The sequence below is a fragment of the Podarcis vaucheri genome (assembly GCF_965113315.1).
Source record: "Podarcis vaucheri genome assembly, chromosome: 13".
Taxonomy (NCBI): Eukaryota; Metazoa; Chordata; class Lepidosauria; order Squamata; family Lacertidae; genus Podarcis; species Podarcis vaucheri.
This window is the reverse complement of record NC_138751.1, coordinates 28,222,288-28,236,560: the sequence shown is the minus strand read 5'-3', so window position 1 is coordinate 28,236,560 and position 14,273 is coordinate 28,222,288. Positions and strand designations below refer to the sequence as shown.

Below are 14,273 nucleotides of genomic sequence, written 5' to 3'. Positions count from 1 at the left end.
CAGTGTCGATGGTCCGCATGTGTAGCTTTCTGCGCTCAGTGTAGAGTATGCAGGATTGTGTACACCCCATGCTTTTTATATTTAAAAAGTCCATTCAAATTCTGTGATAAAAATTGGGCAGCTTGTATAAATTATGAAATTAAGCTCTGTGACTTATTTTTAATTTAATTTTTTTAATTTTTGCATAACACTGGTGGGAAACCTATTATCCTCCAGACGGTGGACTCCAGCTCCCATCAGCCCCAATCAACATGACTAATGGTCAGGGTTTATAGAAGAAAAAACATATGGGAGGCCACAGATTCTCTATTTCCATCACACTGCCATGGAGAGGTTGTGGAAGCCCCATGTCTTTGAGTAGAAATCCTGGTCAGCATCCTCACTCTGGCTTCTGAGGCTTCAACTGAGATTGCCCCACACTTGCAAGTCTCTTGTTTTGCAGCCATGAGAGCTACCAACTTGCTTTTAATGAAAGACAGCTGAGGTCCAGAAAGTCACTGAAATCAATGCCCACTTCCCAAATTTGAACTCTTGTGCAAAATACGCAGTCCTGGGTTTATTACTGGACCAAGGGGCCTATCTTTTTTTAAAGGATGCTCCTGGTTGCATGTTCCAGCACCTGAATGAGCCCTGCATATGACTGGCTTAGTTACTCCCTTTCCGGAATAGCGCAAACATTCTTTACCGCAGTCCAAAGACCCACAGAAACAGTTTTGGAACGAAATACTGCAGGAACACAGGGAAAAGATTCCAAGGCAGTCACTATGCTTTATCCATTTCTGGAATGAATATCAATCCGTTTAGGAACAGGGAAACCTGTGTTTCTTAGCTTGTGCCTCATCCCTGACTTTTCCTGTTTTTCCTGCAGGTCTTTGCGCTGCCCCCAACACACGGATGAACAGCGGAGGTCAGTCAGAGTCTACCTCCTGGGACCTTCTGCGTAAGTGTGATGGGATGGAGGCAGGGCAGGTGTGGTGTAGGGAACCCCCCCTCCCAAAAAAAGTGTCATGTGATTAACACTTAAGTTCAGCTGGAAGGATTCTGGAGAAGGACTGTGCTTGCTTTTGTGAAGAAAAAAAAAGCTGAATTCTTCAACTGACATAAATTGAGAATCTTTCTGTAGCTGATTAGCATAATTCTGCATAGGTGGTCAAGGGGAGGCGGCAGGACTGGGAGAAACCTTACTTGGCTATCCTGCTCTCTTTCGGTTGTAGTTTTGCAGCTGCGAAGCTTGCAGGTGTTTTTTGTCTCCTTTCTTAGCAAACCCACACTCAGTGCAGCATTTTGTGTTCCTTTGAAAGCACAGAATTCATTTTGTCTTGCCTGGGATTTGCTGCCTGGATGGAAGCTATCCTGATCCAGCAGCAGCTCTCGCAAACGTGTCTCCTCCTTCATTGGCTAGTGTGCTTCAATACACAGCATGCATTGAGAGCACTCAGATTCTGTATACATTACTCACCTGAACGCCCCTTGCATGCATGCATGCGCTCTCTCTCTCTCTCTCCCTTTCTCTCTTCCTTTTTGTCATAACTTCCCTTCTGTTTGCACATGAGTGGAAAGCCAAGAAGTTGCCCTGAAGCCTTACCATCAGCAAGTCATCCTCAGCCTGTATCCACTCAAGCTTCTGCCATTCCACCCCATGCTGCCCACACATCTTACAACTTGCTTTCTCAGTCAGCTAGACAATTTTGTTTTAATGCACTGCACAACAGTAGATCACATCCCCATTACTCTGTATCAGTTAATACCTAGGGACCCTCCAGTCCTCGATCATTATTGCAAATTTAAAAATCTCCATTTTACCTGTAAAAGTTGGACATGGTGGGGACCAGCCCTGTGTCAGTCCTAATCTTGGTATGACAACTTTGTTAAGAGCCCTGAAGTGTAAATCAGAAGATTTTGCCATTTTGGTCTAGTTCAAGGATTGGGAACCTTTAGGGTCCTCTAGATATCACTAGATTCCCACCTCCTATCAGTCTCAGTCAGCGTGGACTGTGGTCAGGGACAGGGAAAATGGTGGTCCAACAACATCTAGAGGTCCACAGCTTCCCTATGCCTGGTCTAGTCTGTTTCCAGGAGTGACCAGTCAGGTGACCCTGGGGACAAAAAAATTCACTCCCATAGTACCTGGTATTCAGAAAATATACTGCTCTTACACATGGAGGTTCCATTTGGCTATAAGGGTTAAAAGCCATCTATAAGATCAGTTATCCATGAATTCATTCTAATCCTTAAAAAAAAAGCAAAGCCATCTAAGCTAGCTATCTCCTTGAAGTCACACCCATAACAATGCATTACTTCTGTCTGCAGCCAATAATTAGGGGGGCTGGAATGCTAACGTTGGGAGTTATCTCATCTGCAAAGTGATCTTGAGTATTATGTGGCTCAAAGTCCTGAATGTTTTGCAAAGGTTTTGCAGAATCCTTTTCTCTGGAGAGAGCGGTCAAATTGGATGCGAAGGCAAGGAGGAGGAGTGGAGTGTTTTGCTTTGTGACGCTGCCTTGTTTCCTTTTTACTCTTGACATGGCTTTAAAACCTCAGCTGAGAAGCTGCAGAAGCAGCTGGAGGGGGGTCATCTTGCTCCTTCACCCCTTCTCATACATCTGCCCCTTTTCCTAGCTCACTTCCTGAGGCGGAAGGAAGTGTGGAGAACGACAGTTTTGACGTGGCAGAAAGTCAAGCCCTCATGAATAGACTGCAGTGGGACGGATCTTCAGATATCTCGCCTTCTGACTCGGCCTCATCGAAAGCAAGTAAGAATCGGACGGGGTGCCCAGTTAGAGCACGGCATAAGTTGGTGATGGACTGGGCTGCCATTGGTGCTGGGACAGCATGTTCTTTGTGCCTTTTCTAAAACAATCTTCCCCAAGAATCTCTTACAGTGGTATATCGGGTTACGAACTTAATTCGTTCTGGAGATCCGTTCTTAACCTGAAACCGTTCTTAACCTGAGGTGTGCTTTCGCAAATGGGGCCTCCCGTGCTGCCGCATGATTTCTGTTCTCATCCTGGGGCAAAGTTCTTAACCCGAGGTACTACTTCTGGGTTAGCGGAGTCTGTAACCTGATGCATATGTAACCTAAAGCGTATGTAACCCGAGGTACCACTGTACAAAGTGTTGTCAACAGAGGAAAGTGCCTATGAAACATACCAGAGGCTTAACGGGCACTTGCCTTCTTCTCCACCTCAGGTACAAATAACTCAGAGTCCCGGAAAACCAAAAAGAAGAAACCGCACATGAGCCTGGTAGGAGGTGCTCCAGGAATGAGCTCCAGCAAGAAGAAACTGAAGCCGAAGCAGCTTGCACCTCCCACCCCCAGCCTTTATGACGACATCAATTGAATAATGCTGGGATGAGGATAAAGAAAAGAGGGAGGAGGGGAGATGCCCCGGAACCCCGTCCGACCCAGTTTGCGGGAAAGGAGCAGGACTGTCTCCTCTCAGGCACACCTTTTTATGAACTGTGAAGAGAGTTGGCTGCATGTCTCCCTTTTCCTCCCAAGCCTCCAGCACACATTGCACAGCCCTTTGTGTCCACTGGATGTGAGAACGAAAGGACCGGACTGCTTTTGGTGCAGTGGGCACCCACCTCTTCCGGGGAAAAGCAGGGGTGGTGGTGTTTTGAGGCGGGGCCTTGAAGATGAGTGACTCCGTCAGCCAGGGAGTCGCTATTCTCTTTCCTCCCCCACCCCCCTCCCCGTTTCAACACGTCTATTTATTGTGATGTTAGTGGATGTTCAATCATGACTATATATACGGTGGCATTGTATCGCTTTGCAGCCCTGGAGACTGACTGGGCGGGGTGGTGTGTGTCGGCCTGCAGCCTTTTCGGCCTGGTTTGCGAGAGAATTAAAGGGTCTCTGGGGGGAAATGGAGAATGTCTGTTGCGCTTCAGTGCCTGCCCTTCCTTCTCGAGAGCCTCTGCTCCAAAACGGAGCCTCCTTTCCGTCGTGCGAAGGGGGCACCAGATCGTGAACCTGCCTCTGTGCTGCTGCGGCGGCGCTCCGTTGTTCAAAAGGCTGTCTCCTTGGCTGCTGTATCCCTCTTGCCCTCCTAAGCAGGAATAATGCTCTTGCTGCAGAGAGCAGTCCTCAGACGTCTGCACAACCTGAGCAAACTGGGATGGAGGCCGAAGAGAGGTTTGGTCTTGTGTTGCTGCTGTCACTACTGCCAAACGGTGTCTGCTTCCCTGCCAAATGGCATTTCCAAGACTGTGTATGAAGCAACATGATGAATGGCTTTGATGATGTGGGCAGTCTCTCCCGGCGATGCATGTCAGGAAGCTGGTGCAGCTGTTTGCTTCCTAACTCTTCCTATACTGGGCACAAATCTACGTTTTGCCCAACCCTGGTGAGCCAATACCATAAGATTTGCAATGCTTTATACATACTCCGTATGCAGGTATGAATCTCCGTACAGCCCTAAAAATTGGCTGTAAATTTAGAATAGTTGGTTGTTGCTTTTTTTAATTAAAAAAATATGGCTCTGCAGTTTAACATCCCTCAGAAGATGTTAATGAAGATCAAGCACAGGAGGGGCAGCGCTGCCTTCCCTACTATGGCCTGTGTGGGTCGATGAATCTAAACAAAACCTTGCTGGAGTATTAGAGCCAATCTAAGTGTGCCTGGGTGGGGCAGTAGAAGAGATGAGAGGGAGGACGTATACTCTTAAGTGAGTACTTCCACCGCTCTCTCCCCATCTATATAAACCTCCCTTCCACCTCAATCCTGGCCTGAATTCTATTCCTTCTGTAAGCAGGTGCAGTTTTTAAAACGCCAGAAATCATGGTGGTCCTGGATGGAAACTTGAAATTGCAAAGTTGATTCTGGAAGGTGGAGTGTTGCTGGTTTTCATTGTGTCTCTCTGCTTCTCTCTTTTCTGGAATTTTGACAAGACTTAGAAAAGGGCATGTGCTGTCCAATAAGCTTTGTGCAAGCCCAGCCCTGCCACCCCCAGCTTCTGAACATACTTAAAGGGAATTTCTCGTGTATTCTTCTTCCCTTTCCTCTATTCCAGAGAATGCAAATATGTGTGTGTGTTTGGGGGGGGGGAGGGAGAGACTAAGATTTTTCCTCCCATAAATCTGTTCTGTTGCAGCTACGCACATGCCTGCTTCAGCACAGCGATGTCTGCTGCTGATGCTGGTTTTTCAGGACTGAGCCTTTCGAACCTTTTCCTCCATTCTCATAGCAGCTGAAAAAGCCAGTTGGGTTGCAGATGAAAGTCCGCCTTTGCCATGGCTAAAATTCATGGGCTTAGTTCTGTAAGGAGAGGCTTCTCTGAGCAATCACTTCCTACAGTCCCGAAACAGAAAACTTTTCAGATGTTCAGCTGTTTGTACAGAGGGTCTCCGAAGAGCCTTATGTCTTCCTGCTTTCTCCTTAGTTTCTCACACTTTTCCTGCCTGTGAGGGCCCAAATTGTGGCAGCGGTGTTTCCCTACAATACAGTGTGGATGCTGAACCTGCAGTCACTGAGCAGGAGTGTGCAGCTGATGATGTTCAGCATGTCTGGAAGTAGAGATAGCCAACTCAGCAAGTTAACACCATCTCTAGTTTTCTCTCTCTTTCCCTACCCCCTTGCTCCTCTTCACTTTGCTTCCCTAGGCAAAAGGTACAAGGTATGCAGGGACTGTTCAGAGGATGAGGTAGCTTTTGCTCCACATGGAGCAAGAACTCCATGTTATTTAAAGGTAAATAACATGACCTGGAGCTCTAACAGCTGAATCGTACAGTTCTTTTGACTTGAAGGGATGGATCCTGCACCACGACCAACCTTTCTTTTTTTTTAAAGGTCGCCTGTTTTCTTCTATGGCAGTCTGCACTCCCTCATCATTAGAAACCTATGCTTCATGTTGTGCTTTAGCAAATGTTTTTGAAAACATGACTTGACAGCCTGTGCTATGCAGGCAATGATCAGCCTTGCACCCGCTTCTGACTTAACTAGTTGAACCGAATCATATCTTTCCAGGGAGAAATAGTAAGGAAGAAGAAGAGGTAGACTTTTATTCAAACCAGGATCAGTTACCTTCTCTATGCCTGGCAACCAGTTGCTACCCCATTAAAATTATGTACCTGTAAAACTGAAGTGGCGCAAAAGTGGCCAGATTGAGGGAAAAGGAAGACCCCTGCTCAGCCTCCATGGTTGCAACTGAACCCTTTGGGATCATGTTGCAGATAACCTAGGAAGTGTAGCATCTGGGGAATTTTGAACATTAATTGAGGGAGGGGTAGGGTGGGGGAAGACCTAGGTCTTTTTATATATGGCTCTGTATCTGCACTTGCACCCTTTAATTTTTTTAAGGTAGGCCTGTTTCACTTGAAGAAGAAAAAACAAACCCGTGTATTCTATCATGAGTGGACTGTTGAGAGGTTTTTAATTTGTTGATGATGATGTACAAACTGCACCTGTGTGATATCTTTGAACATGTGCAGAAATCATTGGAGTAAGTACTGTACTGTGGTCTCTGAATTATTTTTTAAAACTTGTTTTGTGTATGTAATCTCAGCTTGTACAGGTAGGTAGCTAGATTTTTTTAAAAAAACAAAACAACCCTGTCAAATCTGTATTTTTTTTCTGCCCATCCATGGATTGCGGAATGCCTGTGTAAATAAACTGCAACTCTGCTTGGTATTTGAGCCTCAGGCTGTTCTTTGTTGTTTAGTCAATTAGTCTTGTCCGACTCTTCGTGACCCCATGGACCAGAGCACACCAGTCTTCCACTGCCTCCTGGAGTTTCGTCAAATTCATGTTGGTTGCTTCGAGAACACTGTCCAACCATCTCATCCTCTGTTGTGCCCTTCTGCTTGTGCCCTCAATCTTACCCAGCATCAGAGTTTTTTCCAGAGAGCCTTCTCTTCTCATGAGGTGGCCAAAGTATTTGAGCCTCAGCTTCAGGATCTGTCCTTCCACTGAGCACTCACGGTTGATTTCCTTCAGAATGGATAGCTTTGAGCTTTCTGCAGTCCATGGCTGCTGTTAGTTCTGTTAAATTGTTGCTTTCAATGCCTACTCAATCCTCATCTTGAGAGCTAGTGTTGAATCAGATCTTCTGTTGAAACCAGAGGGCTTTTTGCATTTACAAAAATGCAATTTTGGACAGCACCTGAAAGACTTGAGTGTGAGTGTGTGAGTCTAAAATAATCTACGTAATTGTCAAAAGGCAAGCATAAGCACATTGTGAAATCTCAAGAAGCTACAGAGCAAAAGCTTTGCAGGGTTGGGGAAGAGATGAGTGCGCTACAAAGCTCCTGCTCCCTCTCAAAAGCTAGAGTAAATCGCAGGAGCAAGCATGTATGTGCTAACTCAGAGTGCTGTCCAATTCCCAGAATGTTTAGCTTTTCTTGAAACAAAATTTGGAGTCTACATACAGCACACAATCTTGCTGTAAGGCTAGTTCTGGTTGAGTGTTGCAAGATTACTCCCATCATGCTAGCTGGGACTGATAGGAAGCAAGCAGGTAGAGAACCACAAGTTAGGCACCCCTGTTTTAGACTGTAGATCAGGGATGTCCATCCAACAGGTCGATCACAATCTATCGATCAATTGTGGGGCATCCCTGGTCGATCCTGATCCCCCCCCCAAAAAAGCTCAACAACTTTGGTCAATCCAATGGGGTAGATCACTGCCATTTTTTTATAGTGGGAGTAGATAGCAGTCTCTTGGGAGTTGGGCATGCCTGGTGTAGATCATGTAGCAAAGCTGTTCCGAATTTGGTGGTGTGAAAAGCCTATACATGAAGAGAATATAGAGTATATAAAATTTGGGTATGGAAACTTCCCAGCTCCAGCAAAAGCCCTTTTAAGCAAGTAAATAACTGGACGTACGTATGTAGCACACCAAAGACTGGGGGGGGGGACAGGGGGAAGAGTCCAATCTCTCCCAATTTACAAAAAGCTTCCCTGCCTAGTCATTTAGAGGCGATGCTTAATTGTCACAGGTAGTTACTCAGATGCCTGTTTTTATTTTCCTTCCTCTTAAAGCAGATTTGAACAAACTCCACAGAAGAAAACACAACAACATAAAATCTGCATGGATTTTTATAATACATTTCACACAGTGGATGTCAAGCGCAGGTTTAACTTAAAAGAATGATTTCTGACAACTTTTAATAAATGCCTTGATTTTAAAAGCTGGATCAGTGGTACAAATACTAGAGATTGATTTTGAGAAGTGGGAAATTACTTGGCACTGATAATTACCATCGGAAATATCTGAAGTTGGTTATTCAGTTCCAACTTAGGTTAGCAACCATGAGGCCTGAAATTTAATTAGCTCCCCCAACTCCCTCCACTTAAGAGACAAGTTGTGGGATTTAAAATACTTTAGCAAGCTCAAAGAGAAGTCGCCTACAACCTAGCGGAGAGGGGTGTAGTGATTACATTTACTAGTCCTGGTCTTTGATGTCTTTGATGTCAAATCATCACCTCTGACACAGAAGACAAGAGAAATTCAGCTTGCCTGTCTTCTATTTGAAGCCCTCTCAGCCAATGACTGTGAATTCCAAGGAGATACATGTGGTTTCAATACTTGTAAGTCAACCTGGTTAACCCCCAAGTGCTGCCAATATTCTTCCTGTAGACAGTTAAGAGGCAAACCATGCAAGCATCTTGGTTACTAATGGCATTCTGGATCATAATCCTTGCAGAGTGTGCACATGCAAATGGCCCTCTTTGGAGAGGGCTCTTCTTTTCCACAGCACAGGGGTAGTGTGAGCATCTCAATGGAGTCCGTACAGTAAGAAGTGGGCAGGTGTCTTCAGAACAGTTCAAGGTGCATGTATCTTGGCAAGGTGGGAGGGGAGAAGGCAGGTGTCTCACTAGTTCACAGTGTGTCACTGTGTAACTACCATGTAATTAGTGGCGGTGAAATGGAGAGAAGCATGAGCCCAAAGATCATTCCATTCATGCTTTCCAAAGCAGTAGCAGCAGCAAACTAAACAGGCTAATGCTTAGGTGGAGAGCCCGTTTCCTCTATTGCGGGGCTCAGAAGTCTTAAGAGCATAAGGGACAGGAACTGTACTTCAGTACAAATGGGTTCTCTACGATAATCATCACCAAGTTCCAAGTCCTAGTAGCTGTGGAGGAGAACGTGGCAGCCAAATCTCTCTTTGAGGCCTAGAAGCCGGACGACAGCAAGGCAATGCTTCTGACAGCTGAAAGGATTCTATCCTGAGAGTAGGGGGAGATCAGAGCAAACACCTGTGGCCCTGCTCTCTTCTATACTTGTCTCGTTCCCCTCTTCTAGCATCACTCTTCAAAGATACCCAAATGCTGTAGCGATAGAAAATGTAGAAACTAAGTACAATTTTTCAACTCAAAGGTTTTGTGGAGCTCTAACCTCCATCAGCGGAGAATTCTGGATAAGAGCTTTATATGTCCCTCACAGGGTATGAATGAGTGGAAGTACGAAACAGAGAGCACTCAAGATTTGGCAGCTAAGGCCACTCCCTCCTTCCCCATGGCTGCTCATCGTCCATACATCCCGAAAACAAGGAAACTAAAAAAGACAGTCGCCCCAACCAAGGAAATGGTGGCCGGGGCTGTGAATAACTGCCGGTAGTTGATACGGAAATACCAGATGACCGCCAGCATCACCACAAAAATGGGAATCATCAGGTTGCCCATGCTCAAAGTGATACCGCCAGCTTCCGATGGTGCAACCACTGGGTCAGGCATGGCGGAGGTAGCAGTCTGAGACAGATGACAGTGGATTACGCAATTGTCCAGGATATTGAGAGAGCGAAGAGTCCGTGCCTGGTCCTGAAGAAGCTGGCCCTGGTAGATAAACTTCATCTGATTCTCCCGGCCTGGGAAGTACTTGCTTTGGAGAGAAAAACAAGGAAATGAACATCTAGGTCAAAGAGAGAGAGAGGGAGGGAATACTGATGGGACTGCTTTTAAATGGGTGTTATGGCGGAGACTGAGGAGTGTTGTAGTACAAAATACCTGCAGGGCATGATGTTGTGGGGTAAGGCCGCTTCAAAATAAGCAACAACATACCTCGCTACCCTATAAATAAATGTGTTCACAAGTATCAGTTCTCATAGGGGATGTGGAAGTTGGTGGGGTGCAGGAAACGGGGGGGGGGGGGATTTCTGCATGCTGGATCCTAGTAGCCTGGCAGCACTTCCTGGAGCGCCCATGGCTCACATCACCCCAGGGGTATTCCAAGAAGTGCTGCTGGGCTGGTAGTCGGTGCACAGAGGTCTTGCACTGCTGTGAGTGCGCTTGGAGGTCTCAAAGTTTTAAGAGGAATAAACCTCCACCCCAACCACTTTGTAGGCTAATAAACTACACACAACTCTTGCTATTTACCTACCCACCCACCTACCTGCAAAGCTTTCTTTGAAGATTTCCCACTCCTTGGAAACATTTTTTGTTCATCTCCCACCCCCATCTTCAAATGTGTAGCGCTGTTTTTTAAAGGTCAGGTGAATGATTCAGCTCAGCAGACTGCTGTGCAACATGCTTCATGCCATTCAAAGTGAATAGGGTTCATCTGCTAGCGCTGCTCGCAGCTGCATATAATGCATTGGTTCCTTATAATCAGTATGCCAGAACCACCCTCCACTAGTCTCCTTTGGACAGAACTTATTTATGTGCAAAACTAAAACTTATTTCACAATACTGAAGAAAGTATACAAAAAAAGTTAGCCATAAGTATCCAAGACAGCATTTACCTGCATGATCCTCTACATTATTCTTTCTCATTGTATTGTGTCATCCAGATTACAGTAGAATCATAGAACTGTAGAGATGGAAGGGACCCACAGGGTCATCTAGTCCAACCCCCTGCAGTGCAGGAATCTGAACTAAAGCATTCATGACAGATGGCCATATGATCTCTGTTTAAAAACCTCCCATGAAGGAGAATCCACAACCTCCCAAGGGAGTCCATCCTACTGTCAGACAGCTCTTATGCCAGAAAGCTATTCCTGGTGTTTAGTTGGAATCTTCTTTCTTGTAACTTGTGCTAATGGTTTTTTTATGCACATTTTAATGATCAGTGACTAAAGATTTTGAGATGTTGCATCCTGTTTATCAAACCTTTTCTTATCAATGGTTTGAACACATGTATAGATGATGTACTTGTGCAAGTATTTCTTTTGGCTTTCAGTTGTTTAGTACTGTTGACAACATATGAGACAAACCATTTTACTTACTTGCTTTAACTGCAAATAAACCAGGTTGCACATTACTCACTGTTAATATGTAGACACAACACTTTGGACGTGCATATTTGATTCATATTCAACACCACTCACCTCTTGAGGATGCCAATGGTGTCTTCTGGCTTCACAATGGCCACCTCCTCTGTGTCATTGAGGAATTTGAGGCGCACCTTGATAAATCCTGGGTTTGGTTCACTCTCCTCCATGACAGCTACAGCTTGTGGAACTCTCTGGTTCTCTTGGGAATCAGCAGCAATAGAAAAGGTCCTTTGGGACAGGCCCTGAATGTCCAACAGACGGTCTAAGGTAGCATCTGAGCTACTGCTGCTGTCTCCTTGCTCAACTGCAGGACCTGCATCAGAAGCAGGACCCTCTTCTGCCTTCTCTGCAGCCCCTTCTGCAGCACCTTGGGGCTCCGACTGCTCTGACACCGAGTTCCCCACGTAGCGTTCGATGGGGCTCAAGTGGATCACTGCTGAATCTCCAGTAGCCACAACCGTTCCCAGAAGATGGCTGCCACCATCCGCCACATATGTGGAAAGCCAGGCCAGGACCAAGGCCATGATAAGGACCACGACGCCAGCCACAACAGTGACTTCATCCCCCACACCTTCAATGATGGTCACTTCAAGGGGCTCCATCTCTTAGCTTTAGAGAACGGGGGAGCAACAAGGATAGCAGTTCTGGCCTTGACAGCAGAGGGAAATTCAGATGGCATCTGATTAGGATTTCAGTCCCATGTCTCACTGCAGTTTTTAATTAAGGAGAAAGAGAGACAGTGGTTTTTACCCCTGGTTTTACCTGCTGTTTTCAGTTTTCCTGTTTCTCTGAATGTTACATAAAATAGGCATCAAAGTCAGAGGGGCACAATTCATAGTTCTCAATTCCTAGTCCCGTGAGATTTAGCCCCTACCTCAGTCATGACCTCAAGGAGCCTTGGGCAAGTTGCTATCTCAGCCTCAGTTCTCCAGTGGTAAAATGGAAATGAAAAGGTGTTGCAAGGATAAACAAGACAATGTACAAAATACAATCTGTACAAAGATGGATTGATGATATATACTTAGTGAGAAAGAGGATCTCGAAAACAGAGCAGTTAAGATTGGATGCTGATGCACACTATCTTTCTAACAAATCATCAGATTTCTGAAGACCTGTTTCTTTGTATTCCAACAAATCTTTTTTTAATTTATCAGCTTGGTACATGTTATCAGGAGTAAGATATCAAGCAGCCAAAATTTATATGACTTAAGGACATACTTATAGGGACTAGGTTTATTTGTTTCTTACTTACCAAGCGGGATTTAGATCTAATATTTGTAATAGAAGCCAAAGCTTGTAGGCTGAAGCCTTGGTTATTCCACTAGATTGTAACCTAAGACCTTCACATCCTCTTGCCTGCTAGCCTCCCTGTCCAATATTAAAAAATAAAACTGCCTCCAGGTTAAGAGAAGTTTCCATTTGCAGAACCAGTTTGTGACACAAAACTATGTCTTCATGGAAGCGCCTGGGGAAGATTAGTTCACAGAAGTACATTACATTACTCTGTGCTGGTTGTACTGGTTTTCAATAGATTTTCAGCCCAATTCAAGGCAGTACTTTTGATCTATAACGTCTTATAATGTCAATACGGTGAAGAAAGCAGATTACATGGGGGAAAGAGACAGCTATGATTGAGTATGCTTTCCTCAGTCTCAGCTTTGTTACTGACCTTATAATAGCAACCCAATGTACAGAAACTAAGCAAGTGAAGCAATTCCCACTACTTATCTCCATGCCAGAAAAAAATATCTTTAATTTCCTCTTGTCCAGTTGACATTAAAAGGGGCGGGGGTGGGGAGTGGCAGAAATATACTCCCCTCTATCTCATTAGGATTTTTAAGATTGACCCAGACCACCCCCTTATCCAATGATGGAAAAAATACATGTGACAGGCAAGAATTAGCCTCCTGCCACTGACTCTGATGGCCTGCTGGGGAAGTAGCCACAGTAAACAAAAAACTGGGGCACATTAAGTTTCCATTGATAAGGGAGGGAGCAAGGAACCAACAACTTGGCATGACATAAGCACTTCATGACATAAGCACTCCATGTAGTCCTCCTATTTGCACGATATAGCACAGGTGATTTCCATGTCCTCCTTGGCCCCCAAGGAAGTGTATGCTAGCTGAGAGCTTTTCTGTTTTTGCCCAAGTGCCTCAACCTGCCTTTTGCTGGGTTCCTGCTTCTTCCTTCTACGAAGCCTTCAAGGAGCCTGCCCTCAACTCCTGTCTTTTAGCCTTGCTCTGATGTTCCCCATCACCTCTGATCCGGTCCCAAGTTTCAGCAACCGTCTCCCGGGTATTAACTTCTATGGGCATTGCCCCTGCCCGATGCCGCCCCCCCCCCCCCCAGCAAGGTTTCCTTCTCCATTCCGTTCTCCCTCTTAGGCTTCGCCATGAGTTTTGCTTCCCAAGTTAAAAACAAAACAAAGAGCCCACTAGGCGGGGGGGGGGGGGCGTGTTGCTTGGGGAAGGGACGTGGAGCCTCGCCAGTGCAAAGGGAAGCAGCTTCAGGGCCGCGCGAGGTGACAGAAAGGAGGCAGGGCGAGGAGGAAGCGGGGCCAAAAAGCAGCGTGCAAACGAAAAGAAAAGGTGCCGGGGCAGAGGAAACGCTGCCCGAAAGAGGGGCGGAAAGTTCCGGCATTTCCGCGGGCTGGAAAGCGAAGGCAAGGGCGGAGAGGCGCCGAGGGGAAGGAGGTCCGGCCGAAAGGGCAGCAGCAGCAGAGCGGGGAGCGCAACCGGGAGGTGCCGAGGGACTTCCCGGGGGGGAGAAGCGGAAGGGCCCGCTTCAAAGGGGTCTCGGCCCCGGAGCGCCAAGCTGGGGGCCCGCCGGGAACCTGTCACTCACCTGCCCGAGAGCCCTTTCTTCCCCAGAGGAAACGGTTACGTCACTAACGCCCGCAGCTCACGTCACTTCGAGGCGCGCGAGGTTGCCAGGATGGAAGGCCGCGGTTGCCATAGCAGCGGCTGTGGAAGGGAATGGGTGACGTCTATATTAGGCGTCCAAGGCGTATTGCGTACATTTATCATTTTATATACAGTACTATCCAGCTATGAAATGTGG

At 46.2% G+C, this 14,273-nt stretch overlaps 2 protein-coding genes across 6 annotated transcripts in view; one reads left to right on the top strand and one right to left on the bottom strand.

Annotated features, from left to right (window-relative positions):
- ATXN7L3 (ataxin 7 like 3) overlaps positions 1 to 6,631 on the top strand; it is a 28,333-nt gene extending 21,702 nt beyond the window's left edge. For 3 of the 4 annotated variants that reach the window (XM_082194267.1, XM_082194268.1, XM_082194266.1), the window contains exons 11-13: positions 869 to 940; positions 2,620 to 2,753; positions 3,190 to 6,631. In XM_082194267.1, coding sequence (XP_082050393.1) covers positions 869 to 940; positions 2,620 to 2,753; positions 3,190 to 3,341 — 358 coding nt within the window. In that variant the 3' untranslated portion in view covers positions 3,342 to 6,631. The remainder of the gene's footprint in view (positions 1 to 868; positions 941 to 2,619; positions 2,754 to 3,189) is intronic. The other variant, XM_082194269.1, reaches the window with a different exon arrangement.
- Positions 6,632 to 8,019: 1,388 nt separating this feature from the next.
- Positions 8,020 to 14,174, bottom strand: TMUB2 (transmembrane and ubiquitin like domain containing 2). Of its 2 annotated transcripts, none has more exons than XM_082194264.1 (3): positions 14,058 to 14,174; positions 11,265 to 11,917; positions 8,020 to 9,820 (listed from the first exon to the last, which is right to left on the bottom strand). In XM_082194264.1, the coding sequence occupies exons 2-3, from the start codon at positions 11,810 to 11,812 to the stop codon at positions 9,466 to 9,468; spliced, it is 903 nt and encodes a 300-aa protein (XP_082050390.1). In that variant the 5' UTR covers positions 11,813 to 11,917; positions 14,058 to 14,174; the 3' UTR covers positions 8,020 to 9,465. The 2 variants fall into 2 exon arrangements, with proteins under 2 accessions (XP_082050390.1, XP_082050391.1); XM_082194265.1 differs by lacking the exon at positions 14,058 to 14,174 and adding an exon at positions 13,372 to 13,542 and having other exon boundaries at positions 11,265 to 11,913.
- Positions 14,175 to 14,273: the final 99 nt, after the last annotated feature.